This window comes from Garra rufa, chromosome 12 (genome assembly GCF_049309525.1).
Source record: "Garra rufa chromosome 12, GarRuf1.0, whole genome shotgun sequence".
Lineage (NCBI taxonomy): Eukaryota > Metazoa > Chordata > Actinopteri > Cypriniformes > Cyprinidae > Garra > Garra rufa.
In genome coordinates, this window is record NC_133372.1 from 10,392,568 (window position 1) to 10,408,553 (window position 15,986).

General features: G+C 35.9%; 1 protein-coding gene across 4 annotated transcripts in view; it reads left to right on the forward strand.

Annotated features, from left to right (window-relative positions):
• Nucleotides 1–764: 764 nt before the first annotated feature.
• The window catches only part of als2b (alsin Rho guanine nucleotide exchange factor ALS2 b), a 37,078-nt gene continuing 21,856 nt past the window's right edge, over nt 765–15,986 (forward strand). For 2 of the 4 annotated variants that reach the window (XM_073851511.1, XM_073851512.1), the window contains exons 1-12: nt 765–944; nt 1,628–1,698; nt 1,812–1,960; nt 5,093–6,138; nt 7,774–7,950; nt 8,110–8,257; nt 8,806–8,856; nt 11,563–11,731; nt 11,919–12,015; nt 12,100–12,177; nt 13,977–14,171; nt 14,337–14,508. In XM_073851511.1, coding sequence (XP_073707612.1) covers nt 1,682–1,698; nt 1,812–1,960; nt 5,093–6,138; nt 7,774–7,950; nt 8,110–8,257; nt 8,806–8,856; nt 11,563–11,731; nt 11,919–12,015; nt 12,100–12,177; nt 13,977–14,171; nt 14,337–14,508 — 2,299 coding nt within the window. In that variant the 5' untranslated portion in view covers nt 765–944; nt 1,628–1,681. The remainder of the gene's footprint in view (nt 945–1,627; nt 1,699–1,811; nt 1,961–5,092; nt 6,139–7,773; nt 7,951–8,109; nt 8,258–8,805; nt 8,857–11,562; nt 11,732–11,918; nt 12,016–12,099; nt 12,178–13,976; nt 14,172–14,336; nt 14,509–15,986) is intronic. The other 2 variants (XM_073851513.1, XM_073851514.1) reach the window with 1 other exon arrangement.

The following is a 15,986-nucleotide window of genomic DNA, read 5'->3' on the forward strand; positions in this document are numbered from 1 at the left end:
TCTATATATTTGGCAGATGTAAAGCATACATGTGTATGTTTTTTGTGTTAGTCCATTTTTATTTTATTATTATTATTATAACAGTTCAAGGAGCAACATGTTCGTGCACTTTCTAAAGATTTTAGTTCTGTTTTTGAATAAAGGGTTGTAAATCCCTTGTTTTTTTTTTATCCGATTCATCGATTAATCGAAAAAATAATCGACAGATTAATCGATTATTAAAATAATCGTTAGTTGCAGCCCTATATTCAGTAGTACATTAATCGTGCAATCAATGCTGTTGTTTACATCTGAGTATTGCCAATATGGCCGCACATGTGGGTAACTGACCAATTTTTGAGTGACTTGATTGTTTACATAAAAACTATTTGTACTAATTTATATATACATTAAATATAAAATTGTATTATACATACAGGCCTAACTACTAGAATATTCAAGAGAATAAATCCTGATAGGATTTTTAATTATCATTCTACTTGTAATTTAGCCTACAGCGCTTGCTAAGAAAAATAGTCTACATACACAATAATAGCTCCATCGACACAACAAGAGAAGTATTAGTCTATTTATTATTATTAATCTGCAACCACTTTACAGTTTCTGTCGACGAACGTTAGAAAGCTAATAAACCAGCTCAACATTTCAAGCAACCAACTCATTTCTCATCTTCTACCTGCCCGAGTAGAAAAAGCGAAAGCGTAAATACGCTATCTTGTTTGTCCCTCTTGATTCTCCGTCCGTTAAAGCGCTCACAACAGCACCATAACAACACACCCGATTATCATCATCATAATCATCATGAGCTTCGCTCTGCTGTATGTTTACTCTTGTCACCGGCTTATTTTACTTCTCTGATCAAGTGTTTTAAAAGCTGACAAGATATTTTAAGCTGGAACTCATTCGCTTCTGTCTATCTGAGATCTTTAATCTGACACATCGGGGTAAGAATGAACGAAGCGCCGTATTTATTAGCTTGAGTGATATTAGAGCAGCGAATAGAATTGCGATTAGAACTGTTTAGGTCTACTAGGTACTGTATTGTATTTTATGGCTTTACAGTGGTGTTTTTCCTTCATCAGTTATTTACCATGATCCCCACCTGTCGACGTGGATGTTTCTCTAAATTTGTTGTGCTTTGATCTCATCAGACATGTATAGTTTCACATTAGACATTATGAGATAAATAATAGTATTAATTAGAATGCTGTATATGATCCTTAGATGCATGTCATATATTTATGACCAACTAAACCGGCTTGACAGCTTGTATTTAAATGACCAAGAAAAGGTGTTCATAATATTTATTTTGGAAATGTATTTGTATCCCAGTCTGTTGTTGTATGTTTATCAGTTCAGCTGATGATTTCATAACAGCTCTGAGTCACCTTTGGCCCTGAACAGTGTGTGTACATGTGTGTTTACACTGTTAGTCTTTGCTTGACACAAATTCTGAACTCAAAAGCATTTCACTTTTTTATATTATAATTAAAAAGACATGTAGCCTCTGTGACTTTGTACCTTTTGTGACTAGTTTTATAAAACATTAGCTTAAACATACAAGTCATTGCCGAAGCCTTTGTTGTCATTCAGCATCTGAAATTATACATCATGTGTTCTCACACAGGAAGATCATCCACAGTAACAAATCTAACAGCTGTGATATGGGGAACGTTTAGAGATGGAGAAGCAGATAAGGTGAGCGTGTTCAAAGACAGACTGCCAGCAATGTTGAACAATGCAGCATTTGTACGCTTCTTATTTTTTTGTCTTATGACTTACTAAGAGTGTATTCATCTCTGTGTTTCTAGTTGTGGTGAGGAGGACGGTTCTGGGGAGAAAGGACTTCTCCACACGTGGAGGGGATATTCCTACAGCACCACACCAGAGAGGTTGCTGCTCTCCCGGCCGGTTCTCCAGGCTGCCCTTGGAGCTAGACATGGTGTTCTGCTTGTAGAGGGTAATACATTTTTTATTACCCTAACGATACACATGCAAATTTATCTGGGCAACTCTCTAGTGACCCTAGACCACTAAACAAGCCTTACGCAGTCAAAAATACATTGCATGGGTCAAAATGATCAATTTTAGATAATTTGTAAATTTCCTACCATAAATATATCAAAACTTATTTTTTGATCAGTAATATGGTTAATTTGGACAACTTTAAAAGGTGATTTTCTCAGATTACAGATTCACAAATAGTTGTATCATAACAAACCAAACATCAACGGAAAGCTTATTTATTCAGCTTTCAGATGATGAAATCTCAATTTTAAAAAATGTACCCTTATGGTTTTGTGGTCCAGGGTCACATATAAGATGAGCAAAATTGACCGTATTTACATTGTTTGCTTATTGCTTATTGGATGCAAAAAAAAAGTTTTTCTTTGTGATCTTTCATTAAAATTTAATAACACGATCTGCCTTTGAAACAAATTGCCAAGCTGACGTCATCAGCTGTGACAAGTCTTGGAAAGTAGTTCATTGTAGTTTAACAGGATTGGTCACCCCATAAATAAATATTAATCAATTACTCACTCACATGTCATTCCAAAACCTGTTTAACTTTAAATTATGTTTTGAAAAATGTCAATGCAGTTCAATTTATTGGTGTCCAGTGTTGTTTTAGACCTCATTGACTTTGTATGGGTTCTACAGAAGAAAGTCATATAACTATATACTGAGATTAAAAAATGAATAAATTGAATAAATAAGGATAAATTAAATAAATAATAAATTAAATGGAATCTTTATTGATTGGGTACATCGAGGTGTTCTCAAGGGTTAATGTGACCCGCTGCCTCCACAACATGATTAAAAAAACATTTCCTTTTATGTTGTTGAATATTTGTTTCATAAGAAAACTGCTAAAAATGTTTCTTGTTCACAGTGATTTTCACACTTTTTGCCTCTTAAGACTGCCTTCATATTGACTAAAGGCCGTTCACACCAAAAATGATAACTATATAACTAAAGTTTTAATAATTGTTCTAATTCTCTGAGATATGTAAGTCAACACACAACTACACAGAGGAATGATATTGTTGCATTGTTTCAGAAAGAATAATTTCAGTTTCAGTTCAGACAGCCAATCAGAACCCACCTGACTTTAAAACTCTCAAGCATTTAAGATGGTAGATGACAAAACTGCAGCGTATGCTCGCAATAAACAAATCCATGTGACCAACTTAAACCCAGTGACTGATTACTTTTGAAATTACTGGATTTTATCTGCAAAAATTTGCTAAATACCGTGTTTGCACCTTTAGATATTTGTGATGGTGGACCACAAAACCAGTCATAAGAGTCAATTTTTTGAAATTGAGATTTATACATCATCATCATCATCATCAACATTTGGCCGAGATACAGTTATTTGAAAATCTGGAATCTGAGGATACAAAAAAATCTAAATGTTGTGAAAATTGCCTTAAAAAGTTCTTAGCAATGCATGTTACTAATCAAAAATTAAGTTTTGATATATTTATGGTAAGAAATGTACAAAATATCTTCATGGAACATGATCTTTACCTAATATCATAATGATTTTTGGCATAAATATACCCATGCTAATGACTGGTTTTGTGGTCCAGGGTCACATTTCTACTGGAATTGTGATAAAGCAGCTTGTTTTTAAACTTTTTTTTAATAAACAGAAACCGGAAGTTTAGAAATTTTTAATTATTTTGCGATTTTAGAAGTGCAAGAATTACAATTTTAAAATTAAATGTTATATTAAATATTATAAATATTATTTCAGTATACATCTTGATTTTGTGCGTTTTTAACCTTTTAATTAAAGGGTTAGTTCACCCAAAAATACTCATCATTATGTAGTTTTAAAGCCGTAAGACATTTGTTCATCTTTCGAACCCAAATTAAGATATTTTTGATGAAATTCAAGAGCTTTCCAACCATGCATAGACAGCAACACAAGTAACGCGTTCAAGGCCCAGAAAGTGAGTAAGGACATTGTAAAATCAGTATTTCCACCATAATTTATTGAAGAATACTTTCTATGCAGGGTCAGAAAACTCTTGAAATTAATCAAAAATATCTTAATTTGTGCTCCGAAGATGAACAAAGGTCTTACGGTTTTGATATAACATGATGGTTAGTAATTAATGATGGAATTTTCATTTTTGGGTGAACTATGCCTTTAAGGCGAGACACTGCAGGTGAATAGGGTAAAAATTTTAACTAATAGTTATGACTTTACTTACCCAGTTGATTGATTACATTGATAACTGCAAACATTTTTTGTATTACAATTTTTCTAAAATGTTAGGTTTAAATATGCAAATGAGGCATTATTTAATGAAATATGCGCTAATTTGCATACATTTCTAGCACAAAAATCTAAACACTGGATGAAGTCAGTTTCAAAATTCTTGTTTAATTTTTTTTGATATATTAGAGTCAAAAGTTTTTGCAGAGGGGATTTTGGGTATCTCATTTCGTCACGACAGACAAACAGACAGGAAACACTATATTTTTTAAAAAATTTTTGAGGAATAAAATGTATAAAATCGAGCAAATTATATATGAACAAATCCCTCTGTAAAAACCTTCAGGATATAGACAGGAATATAAAAGTAAAGTTTGGTGTGTGTAAGTGCTACTGAAGTGGATTTATGGCTCAGTGTAGGAGAAAAAACTCATTTTGGGAAAACGGCCTTAAGAAATGTGTATTGTAATTGAAACCTATTGACACAAATAGATAAACTGCTATAAAAGAAACACTTAACAGTGTCTTTTGGATGTTTTCTTTCCACTAGTCTAAAAAAACACTTTATGAAAAACCAAAAAGCCCAAAATCTCAAATTTGACAAGTGCATGAAAGAGCTGTGTTTTGCCTGCAGTGTCTCCCCTTAAGTTATATTATTTTAATATAATTAATAAAAAATTTTTTAAGCCATCCCATGGCCCATTTGGAAGTTTACTAAAGTCCCCTAGCTGGCACCGGCCTCCTGGTGGAAATCCACTGCTTAAAACAGAAGGTTATGAAAAGACTATTGACTGTTGCTTCTCATACATTTTTCATTAATACTTCAATCCAGAAATGTAATAATTTATGTACTCTATTTAGGGGGTCAAGTCTACAGCTTTGGCGAGCTGCCATGGAAACAAAACCAGCCATCATCAGTAGTGACCGAACCCATTTTGGAAGCGGTTCTTAGCGAACAACGTGTTGTTTTTGTGGCTGCTGGCTTCGCCCACAGTGGAGTCGTGACAGAAGATGGAGGTGTGCACATGTGGGGAGAAAACGCTCATGGCCAGTGTGGCCTATCAGGACTCTCTTTTATCCCTAACCCCACCCCTGTTGGTGTTCTCGACCCTGAGGCCACACCCCCTCAGACGGTGAAGATCCTGGAGGTGGCGTGTGGGGATCAGCACACTTTGGCTCTTTCAGCTAAACATGAAGTCTGGGCTTGGGGAAGTGGGTGCCAGCTGGGCTTGAACACTTCAACGTTTCCTGTCTGGAAGCCCCAGAAGGTAGAACACCTGGCGGGAAGGCACGTGTTGCAGGTGGCCTGTGGAGCTGCTCACAGCCTGGCTCTGGTGCGCTGTCTCCTCCCTCCGCAGGAGCCTCGGAAACCTCAAGACAAATGTGGTCAGTGTCATCAGTTGCTGTACACTATGACAGACAAAGAAGACCACGTTATTATCTCTGATGGCCATCATTGTCCACTAGGTGTTGAGCTGGACTGCAGTGAGACCAGGTCTGCATCAGAGGGCAGCCCAGATCAGAGCTCAAGGGGGAAGCAAGGCAAGAGCTCTCCTACAGAACCAGTTACATCCATGCCTAGCCAGATCCCAAAATCACCCTCTACACCTCCTCCTGAGAGCACACCAGCCTCTGAACCCCAAAATCAGGTTCCTGCATCTAGCCAAGAACCTGTAGAACCAGCCATAGAAGACTCAGCGGAGCTTGATGGTCCGACCACAAATGGAGAGGTTTGTGTTGAAGCCGCAGAGACCAGCACCCCTGAGCTGGACAGCTGTAGAGCCACTGGAGGGAAGTCCTCCCCTTATCCCGATGAACAGGCAGTGAAAGCCTACCTTAAGAGACTTTCTGATCATGCACTGGCAGAGCACACCACTAAGACTCCCAGCACACTTCATTCTGCTCAGGTTAGTCTTAAACACAAAGTCCACCAAGCATTAAGTTGATATATGAACGCCAGTTTTGTTAGATTTATTTACATGAATTTTAACTTTCAGTATATTTAATTGAACTTTTTTCTTTATAAAATAGTGTGATCTAGTTGAAAAAAATGTGTTGGGTAGTAAACTTGTACCACTATTACATTTCTGGCTGATAATGCGTCTTTACAAAATAAAAGTAAAAAAAACTTCCCTAAATTTTGAACATTAGTATATTTACAGTTGAAGTCAAAAGTTTACATGCACTTTGCAGAATCTCCAAAATGTTAATTATTTTATCAAAATAGGAGGGGTCATACAAAATGTGTGTTATTTTTTATTTAGTACTGACCTGAATAAGATATTTCACATAAAAGACGTTTACATATAGTCCACAAGAGAAAATAATAGTAAAATTGATAAAAATCACCACGTAAAAAAAGTACATTCACTTGATTCTTTATACTGCGTTGTTACCTGAATGATCCACAGCTGTTTTTTGTTTGTTTGTTTGTTTAGTGATAGCTGTTCACGAGTCTCTTGTTTGTCCTGAACAGTTATACTGCCCGCTGCTCTTCAGAAAAATAATTTAGGTCCCACAAAGTCTTTGGTTTTTCAGGATTCAGCATTTGGTTTTCAGTTTTTCATTTGTGTATTTGAACCCCTTCCAACAATGACTCTATGAATTTGAGATCATCTTGTCACACTGAGGACAACTGAGGGACACATATGCAACTATTACTGAAGGTTCAAATGTTTATTGATGCTTCAGAAGGAAAAACAATGTATTAGGAGCAAGGGGTGTAAACTTTTGAACAGAATGAAGATGTGTACATTTTTCTTATATTGCCTAAATATTATATTTTTTCCATTTAGTACTGCCCTTCAGAAGCTACAAAAGATACTTACATGTCTCCCAGAAGAATTTCCTCTGATCAAATTCAAAAAGTTTTAAGTCTCTTAATACATTGTGTTTCCTTCTGAAGCATCAGTAAGCGTTTGAATCTTCTATCATAGTTGCATATGAGTCCCTCAGTTGTCCTCAGTGTAAGTAGATGGATCTCAAAATCATAGTCATTGTTGGTCACTTACTCATGAAAAACGATCACTAAACAAACAAACTAAAAAATCCCAACTGTGGATCATTCAGGTAACAGCACAGTATTAAGAATCAAGTGTATGTCAACTTTTGAAAGGGGTCATTTTTATAAATTCAACTATTATTTTCTGTTGTGCACTATATTTAAACGTCTTTTATGTGAAATATCTTATTAAGGTCAGTACTAAATAAAAAATAACATGCAATGTGTATGATTACTCTTATTTTGGTAAAATAATTAACATTTTGCAGATTCTACAAGGTGTACAGTATGTAAACTTTTGACATCAACTGTATTTGAATATCTGCATCCAAATTTGATATAAACAGCTAACTCTTATCAAGTTGACTTGACAGCTTTACTTTTAACAAATAGTATAGTTAAAAATATCGACAATTTTATTTTTTTAAATCACTATCCAGCTAGTTGACTATTCCAAGCCATTATGAATCATAGTGTTTAATTGCTACTAAATGCACAATTGAAGGTCTCTAATGTCCAGCTCATATCTGTCCTATGACAGCTCTCCAGTGACCATGCTGATCATTTCACCTCTGACCCCTTGATCCCGGTCGCCCAGTCTGTGACTCCAATGGGCTCCGCATTGAACAATTTGGTGGTGTCCTGTGCCTCTGCAGTGGGGGAACGTGTAGTGTCCACATATGAAGCTCTCTCTCTGAGAAAAGTGATTGGTTACTGGGTAAGTGTATTTTCCAAATTTTATACAGTATGTTTACATCTCCTTAAACATCAAACCAGTACATTTTCTATATACTTGTACAGTTTTTACCCTTAGTACTTTTATTGGAAAAGAAACTGAAAATAATAATCCAGCTATGATGTGTTTTTTGTGCTCCAGGTTCCAGGAGAAGGCCGTGAGCGAGTAGAGGAGAGGCTCCGTCTGGAGGAGCCCATGCAGGGGAAGAAAAGCTCCAGCCTGGGAGACATCCGAGAGGAGGAGGCGGAGCTCAGTCGTCGCCTGTCCCTGCCTGGTCTGCTGTCTCAGGGTACACACGCTCTCCTTCTCTTACACCCAGTGTACCGTCTCCGTAAGTCTGCATGGGCATGTGTGACTATGCTTGAGTTTTCACTAGCATGGACTAGTTGATGAGTGCCTTGCGAAGTTTTGCCTCTCTCATCCATCAGCTCATAGCTCGCTTGGTGTTTCTGCTGCAGAGGCTATGAATAACTAACAACTCCATTTCTTTTTGTGACAAATGTCATAAATATTTAACGAAAATGGTCTGCTTTTTTAATCATCTGAGTGTAGAGAGTCTGTACTGCCGTTTAGATGCATAAGAACCAGAGGAATGATTGCTATGAATGTATTCTTTGATTAGCTGAATATGTGAAATGTAATCATAATCCTGTGCAGTGTGTTAAGACTTAGTTTAGTCAGTTCAAAGTTAAAACCCTGCAAATCGCTGCCTGGCCAATTTTTGCTTACTGTAATGTGTTTGTTAATGGCATTGGTTGTATTGCCACGGCTCTTCAAATTTCTGCCAGAGGCACTTGTGGATAAGTTTCCCATATATTGCTGTTGCCATGGTTACAGACTTTGCAGAGTTTGAGGTGAAGGAGTCGGCATCCAACGCAACAATTGAAGGTATTTTTGTGTAGTTGCAGTTGTAAATAGTTTTAGATTTAGAGGTAGATTTATGGATGAATCTCACAGACACTTGTCTATATTTCAGCTCAAAAATTTTGTACCAAGCATTTTTTTTGCATTGTGATTGTTTTCATGACATTTAAGCACATTTTACACCCTAATTCTTACTGTAATGCATTCGGACGTTACTTTAGGTTTTTTATTTTACAGTTGTTTTTGTAATTCTCATTGGCAGTGGTGATTATCTATATTAAAAACATAGTAATACTTTAATACAAAAAAAAAATAAGCAGTGTTGCATTTTTCTATAATGTTATTACAGTTGAGGTCAAAAGTTTACATACACCTTGCAGAATCTGCAAAATGTTAATTATTTTACCAAAATAATAAAGATCATACAAAATGCAAGTTATTTTTTTATTTAGTACTGACCTGAATAAGATATTTCACATAAAAGATGTTCACATAAAGTCCACAAGAGAAATCATAGTTGAATTTATAAAAATGACCCTGTTCAAAAGTTTACATACACTTGATTGCATAGTGTATGTCCCTCAGTTGTCCTCTATGGGAAAATTTGGATTTAAAAAAATACAGTCATTGTTGGAAAGGGTTCTAATATACCAAAATGCTGAAAAACTAAAGAATTTGTGTGACATGAAGATTTTTTCTGAGGAGCGGTGGGCAGTTTAACTGTTCAGGACAAACAAGGGACTCATGAACAACTATCACTAAACAAAAAAAAAAAACACACAACTGTGGATCATTCAGGTGACAACACAGTATTTAGAATCAATGTAAACTTTTGAATGGGGCAGTTTTTATAAAATCAACTATTATCATTTATTATATTCTCTTGAGGACTATATGTAAACGTCTTTTATGTGAAATATCTTATTCAGGTTAGTACTAAATAAAAAAAAATAAAATGTATTTCGTATGACCCCTCTTAATTTAGTAAAATAATTCACATTTTGCAGATTCTGCAAGGTGTATGCAAACTTTTGACCTTAACTGTAAATATCTCACAATTTACACTACTAAAAGTCTTTTTTTGGTAACATCTTTACGGTATCCTTGATAGATGTAATTATTATAGTAATAACAGTAAATTATGGCCAATTACATGCAACTAAACCTAAACCAAACCCTATAGAAAATACATGTTGCTGATTAATATTACTCAGTGTTGAATTGTATAATTACACTGTAACAACAAGGGCACCTTAAATTAAAGTGTAGCCAATTTTTTTTTAAATTTAATTATTCCTGTTCTTTTTAACTTTCTGTTTATCAAAAATCCTAAAAAAAAAGTGTAGGATTCCACAAACATTTTTAAATATTGATAATATTAAGATGTATCTTGAGCACTGAAAAAAATACTAAGCAGTACAACACTGATAATAAATCAGCATTTTAGAAATATTTCTGAAGGATCATGTGACACTGAAGAGACCGGAGCAATGGCTTTGCCATCACAGTAACAAATTACATTTTAAAAATACAAATAGAAAATTTATTGTACAAAAGTTATTGTGATTTATAATAATATTTCACAATATTACTGTTGTACTGTATTTCTGAACAAATAAATTGTATGCAATGCAAGACTTTCGAAACTTTGAATGGTAGTGTAAATGTGTAAAACTAATTATTAAAATTGAAATCATTTATATATGAATTTTATTTTTTCACATGACGGTAATCATTGAATTTGGATGAACAAATAAATTGTGAGTATGCAAGACTTTTACAACTTTGAATAGTTTAAATGTTTAAAGACAACTATTTGAAAACGTATTAATAAAATTGAAATATTATATATTCATTGAATTTGGGTGAAAATGTACACAATTATCGAGTTAATTTAAAATTTCCAAAACATCTTCATTTTACTCATTCAAAATACAATTTCTTGTTTTGGGGAGAAATATGAATTCAAGTCATGTGTGGACATTTTGTGCAATTCAACTTTTGTAAAAAGTAGTCTTTCTTGTTTTAGTTGACAAACAGGTTGTAGATACATGAATATATTTCCCCCTTATGATATACGTAATCAAAACAAGTTCTAGTCTCCAGAGGTGTAAGAAACTTTCTGCTCTCTTTCTGCTTTAAATGTGCTTGAAGTAATTTACATTTAGTTTGCCTAGTTAGACACTTGTGATGTGAGGACTTTTTGAGGTCTTTCTGCTCATGAGACTCCAGGATACCACAACCTGGTGTGTTTGTCTGAGTTCATGAATCTGCTGAAGCCTGATACACAGGCTAGAGAAGACAATGGTGTCCAGCTACCTGCAACACACACACCTTTTTCATCTCCTCACCCCCACTTGTGTGACAGATGGACCCCAGTGGGGCTGGAACATAACTCAGCACGGCAGCAGTCTGTGTGTGTTTATTTGTGTGTGCATGTGTGTGTGTGTGTTTTGTAGAGAGTTGAATTGGAGTTGGCCAAGTCTGTGGGTCTGCGTCTGTGCTGTTAAATGATTCATATGAATTTTCCCTATGCTGTTTGTTTGTGTTTATATGGCAGAACTGAACTAATACATATTCAATGAGGAACAAACTGCCATGAGTTGCAGTTTCTTATGATCTGTCATTTGAGTTCTTATTTTGGACTGTGGTTTGCCTCTAGTTAGTGATGTTCTGAAATTTCTTTGAATTTTGTGTTGTTTATTCTCTTTCTCGTTGCTGCTCTTGTAGTGTCTCCACGTCTTTTGCGCCGAACGAGTCGCCCCCGTGCACGGGCCATCCCGCTCGCCGCCGGAGGCATACCTGAAGCCGATGCCCACCTGCCTTCTTTGCAGACAGAGGTGTGGAGCTGGGGATGTGGCCAGGAAGGGCAACTTGGACATGGAGACCTCCTTTCTAGGTCAGAATCCTCCCAAGGAGACTTGGAGACACTCTTCCCTAACAACTTAAGAGTTACATAAGATTCCAAGGCTTTAAAATGGAATGTGCTAAAAAGTGCTTTAAAATGTGCTCTGCTAAAATGAGGACTCATTAGATGCATCACAGAAGAATATAATGTGGTAATTTTTCTTTTTCTTTCTTTTCAGACCGCAGCCTGTCTGTGTAAAGAGTTTGAATGGTAAAGAGGTGTTGAGAGTGGCTGCAGGTGCTCATCACTCACTTGCCCTGACTGCCCAATCACAGGTGACACACTTCTCTTGCTCTTGAGCGGTGAGTCTGTATTAGTGTAAGCCTTCTAATGAGTGTCTTTGTGTATGTGTATGGCAGGTGTTCTCCTGGGGCTGCAACGCTTCTGGACAGCTGGGACACATGGAAACACCCATCACTCTTCCTCACTTAACCAAGGTATATGCATACATGGGCATAAAGCAGAAAAAAACGAAAAAATTACAATTTCAAATGGATTATTTTTAATAGTGATTTTAAAGGGATAGGTCGAAAATGTCCAAAATTAAAATTCTGTCATTAATTACTCACACTCATGTCATTCCAAACCCGTAAGACCTTTGTTTGTTTTCAGAACACAAATTAAGATGTTTTTGATGACATTCAAGGCCTAGGAAGGTAACAATGACATAGATAAAATAGTCCATGTGAAACAAGTGGCTTAAACTTAAAAGGATAGTTCACCCAAAAATGAAAATGTTATGTTTATCTGCTTACTCCCAGGGCATCCACGATGTAGGTGACTTTGTTTCTTCAGTAGAACACAAACAAAGATTTTTAACTCAAACCATTGCAGTCTGTCAGTCATATAATGGCAGTCAATGGGAAAAACATACACAGACAAAACCAATTTAAACTGTGCGGCTCGTGATGGTTAAGGTCTAAACACACGAAGCAATCTGTCTGTGCAAGAAACTGAACAGTATTTATGTAATTTTCTTTTACCTCTGATTCACCACAATGTCCAACTGTCCTGAGCATGTTCACAACAGCCGGTGCGTGATGAAGAGCAAGCAACCGTAACTTCAGTCGATCAGGCTCAAAAGTTGGGAGTCGGTGAAAAGTCAACAGTCCCAGATGAGTTCACGCAAGCAAACGTGATCTTTTAGTTTTTAATCGGTTACAACAATCAGGATAATCTTCATTTGTGTTTTACTGAAGAATCAATGTCATTTACATCTTGGATGCCCTGGGGGTAAGCAGACAAAAATCTAATTTTCATTTTTGGGTGAACTATCCCTTTAATTTATGAAGCTACAAGAATCCTTTTTGTGCGCAAAGAAAACAAAAATACTTTTATTCAACAATTTCAATTGGTACTCTCATGAAAGCACATCGAAGATTGACACGGAAGGGAAGAAATTGTGAATAAAGTCGCAATTCAATAAAGATACAGATTGTTTGCACAACGCTTCATCAATGGATATTGATATTGGCGGAATTAAATGTAAACAATGTCACTGAATCGACAAAACTCTCAAATTTTCCAGATTATTGCTGTAAAAACGGTCAATTATTGTCATGTTTTGGGCTGTACTAATCAGTTGGACTGGGAAAAACATTTGGAGTACTATAGACTGCCAAAAGTTATAACAAATCAAGGAGAAGAGTGCAAAAAACTGCATTTGTGGTCGGCCAAACCAGGGTTCAGTTCGGCCAACCACAAATGCAGTTTTTTGAACATGATAAAATTCATGTTTGTTCTTATCATTTCCAGTCAGGTAGGTGAAATATTAGGCTAATATCTTAAGTAATACTCATTGTACTTATCTTTACCACCTATTAACTTTAGTTTGTCAAAATATTGCGCTCTTTCCTGCTTACTAAGCCCTTCTCTATATGACTCAGCAGCTTCCATGTGGTTTTTTCATGGTTTAGACAGCATAAATTAGCAGAAGTAGCACACTAACCGTGCAGTTAAGTGCCAACCCTCTATTTACAATGTTACAAAAAGATTATTTCAGATCAGTTTTGTACTTTTTAACATTTTATTCATCATATAAGAATACTGTCCTTGATGTTGTTGACATATCAATGACGTTTTAATGCGCAGTCACGTAACCCTGTAACAGTAAACTGAGTCATCAGTGCTCCACTGTTTAGTGGATTAAGGCCCTTGCTAGTGGCCAAATTTGTGTTGTTGACAACATACTGATTCATGATCGGTTTGCTTTGTTTGCCCTCTTTTGTCTTTGCAGCTGTCAGATGGGATTCGTGTGTGGGATATTGGGGCGGGGCAGCAACACACTCTCTTATTGGCTGATGGAGATTGTATCCAGCCAATCCTGTACTACAGTGGGCAGCAGGTGAAAGAAGTGATGGAGCAAACTGAGGAAGAGGAGCAGACAGCAGAGTACACACAGCAACCAGTGCTGCTGCCCTTTTGTATGAATGTAAGCAAGACTTTGTCATCATCATCCTCATCATAATTTCAAGTTGCTATAGTATATAATAAACATTATTCTCAGATAATTTTGAATACTACTGTGCACTGAATCATGTACATTGCTGTATTGACATGACTCGTTATGACTCTTTTCACTGTGTGTTTGTGGTAGTTGGGCTATGTAAGCAGTGTGTGCGCAGGAGGACGGACATGTGCGGCGTTGACGGATCGTAATGTAATGGGTTTTATTGCTAGTCTGCATGAGCTGGCGGCCGCAGAGAGGAAATATTACTGCAAACTCAGCAGTATCAATGGTCTTCTGCTGCAGCCACTTCTCAAACTGGGTATGACAGTGTGTGCATGATTGTTTTGTATGATTTAGGCTTTTAATAAGCATATCTCCATTATAGCCCTGCATGAGTTGTATAAGTATGGTGTAGTTCAGTGGCAAGACTAGTGGAAGTAAAATAAGTCTTTTACACCCCCTTAATGAATGCAACAGGGTTATTATTGTTAACTGAAACTAAAACTAAAATCATAAAAAATAAAATAAAATTGAAATAAAGTAAATGTTATGTTAATTTAAATAAGATATAAAAAAACTTGCATTTCAACCAGTTGCAACATTTCTCATTTTTGTATAATTTAAAGGAGTAGTTCACTTTCAGAACAAAAATTTCCAGATAATGTACTCACCCCTTTGTCATCCAAGATGTTCATGTCTTTGTTTCTTCAGTCATAAGGAAATTATGTTTTTTGAGGAAAACATTTGAGGATTTCTCTCCATATAATGGACTTCTATGGTGCCCCCGAGTTTGAACTTTCAAAATGCAGCTTCAAAGGGCTCTAAACGATCACAGCCGAGAAAAGCAAAACGATCAGTTATTTTCTAAAAAAAAAAAATTACAATTTATATACTCTTTAACCTCAAATGCTCGTCTTGTCTAGCCTAGTGTGTACTCTGTGTATTCCGGTTTATGACAGTTAGGGTATGTCGAAAAACTCCCATCTCATTTTCTCTTCCAACTTCAAAATCATCCTACATCACTGTTTTTTTGTAAAGGGTGTTTGATCTTATTTGCACGTTCACTTTGTAAACACTGGGATGGTACTTCTGCTGTGATGTTGGATGATTTTGAAGTTGGAGGAGAAAATGAGATGGGAGTTTTTTGACATACCTGGAAAACAGTTCACACAGAGCTAGGCAAGATGAGTATTTGAGATTAAAAATATATAAATTGTAAATGTTTTTAGAAAATAACCCATCGTTTCGCTAGATAAGACACTTCTTCCTTGGCTGGGATCATTTAGAGCCCTTTGCATCTAAACTGCATTTTGGAAGTTCAAACTTGGGGGCAGTGTTGTTTTTGACAACCATCTTAGATTTAGTCTTAGTCTTAGTCTTTTGGACTAAAATGCTTCTTAGTTTTAGTCAAATTTTAGTCACTTCTACATGTGATAGTTTTAGTCCAATTTTAGTCGACGGAAAGTCAAAAAGGTTTTAGTCTAGTTTTAGTCGACGAAAAGTCAAAAAGGTTTTAGTCTAGTTTTAGTCAAAAAAAGGGAAAAAAGTATTCTTTTAACAAATTAATGTAGGTCAGTAAGTATTTTGCTGTTGGGTAGTGTCACTTATAAGTTCTGAAAATAGCAGATCTATAGTTCAACACAATGTGAGCTTCCGGATCGACTATTTTCACCAATAATTACAATAATGAAGGAATGTTTTAGAACATGAAAGACAAACAAGGATGGAATGCTAAAACGGCTTGCCATACTAGTATAGCAAAGAGTATTTAATGCTAAAACGGCTTGCCATAGCGTC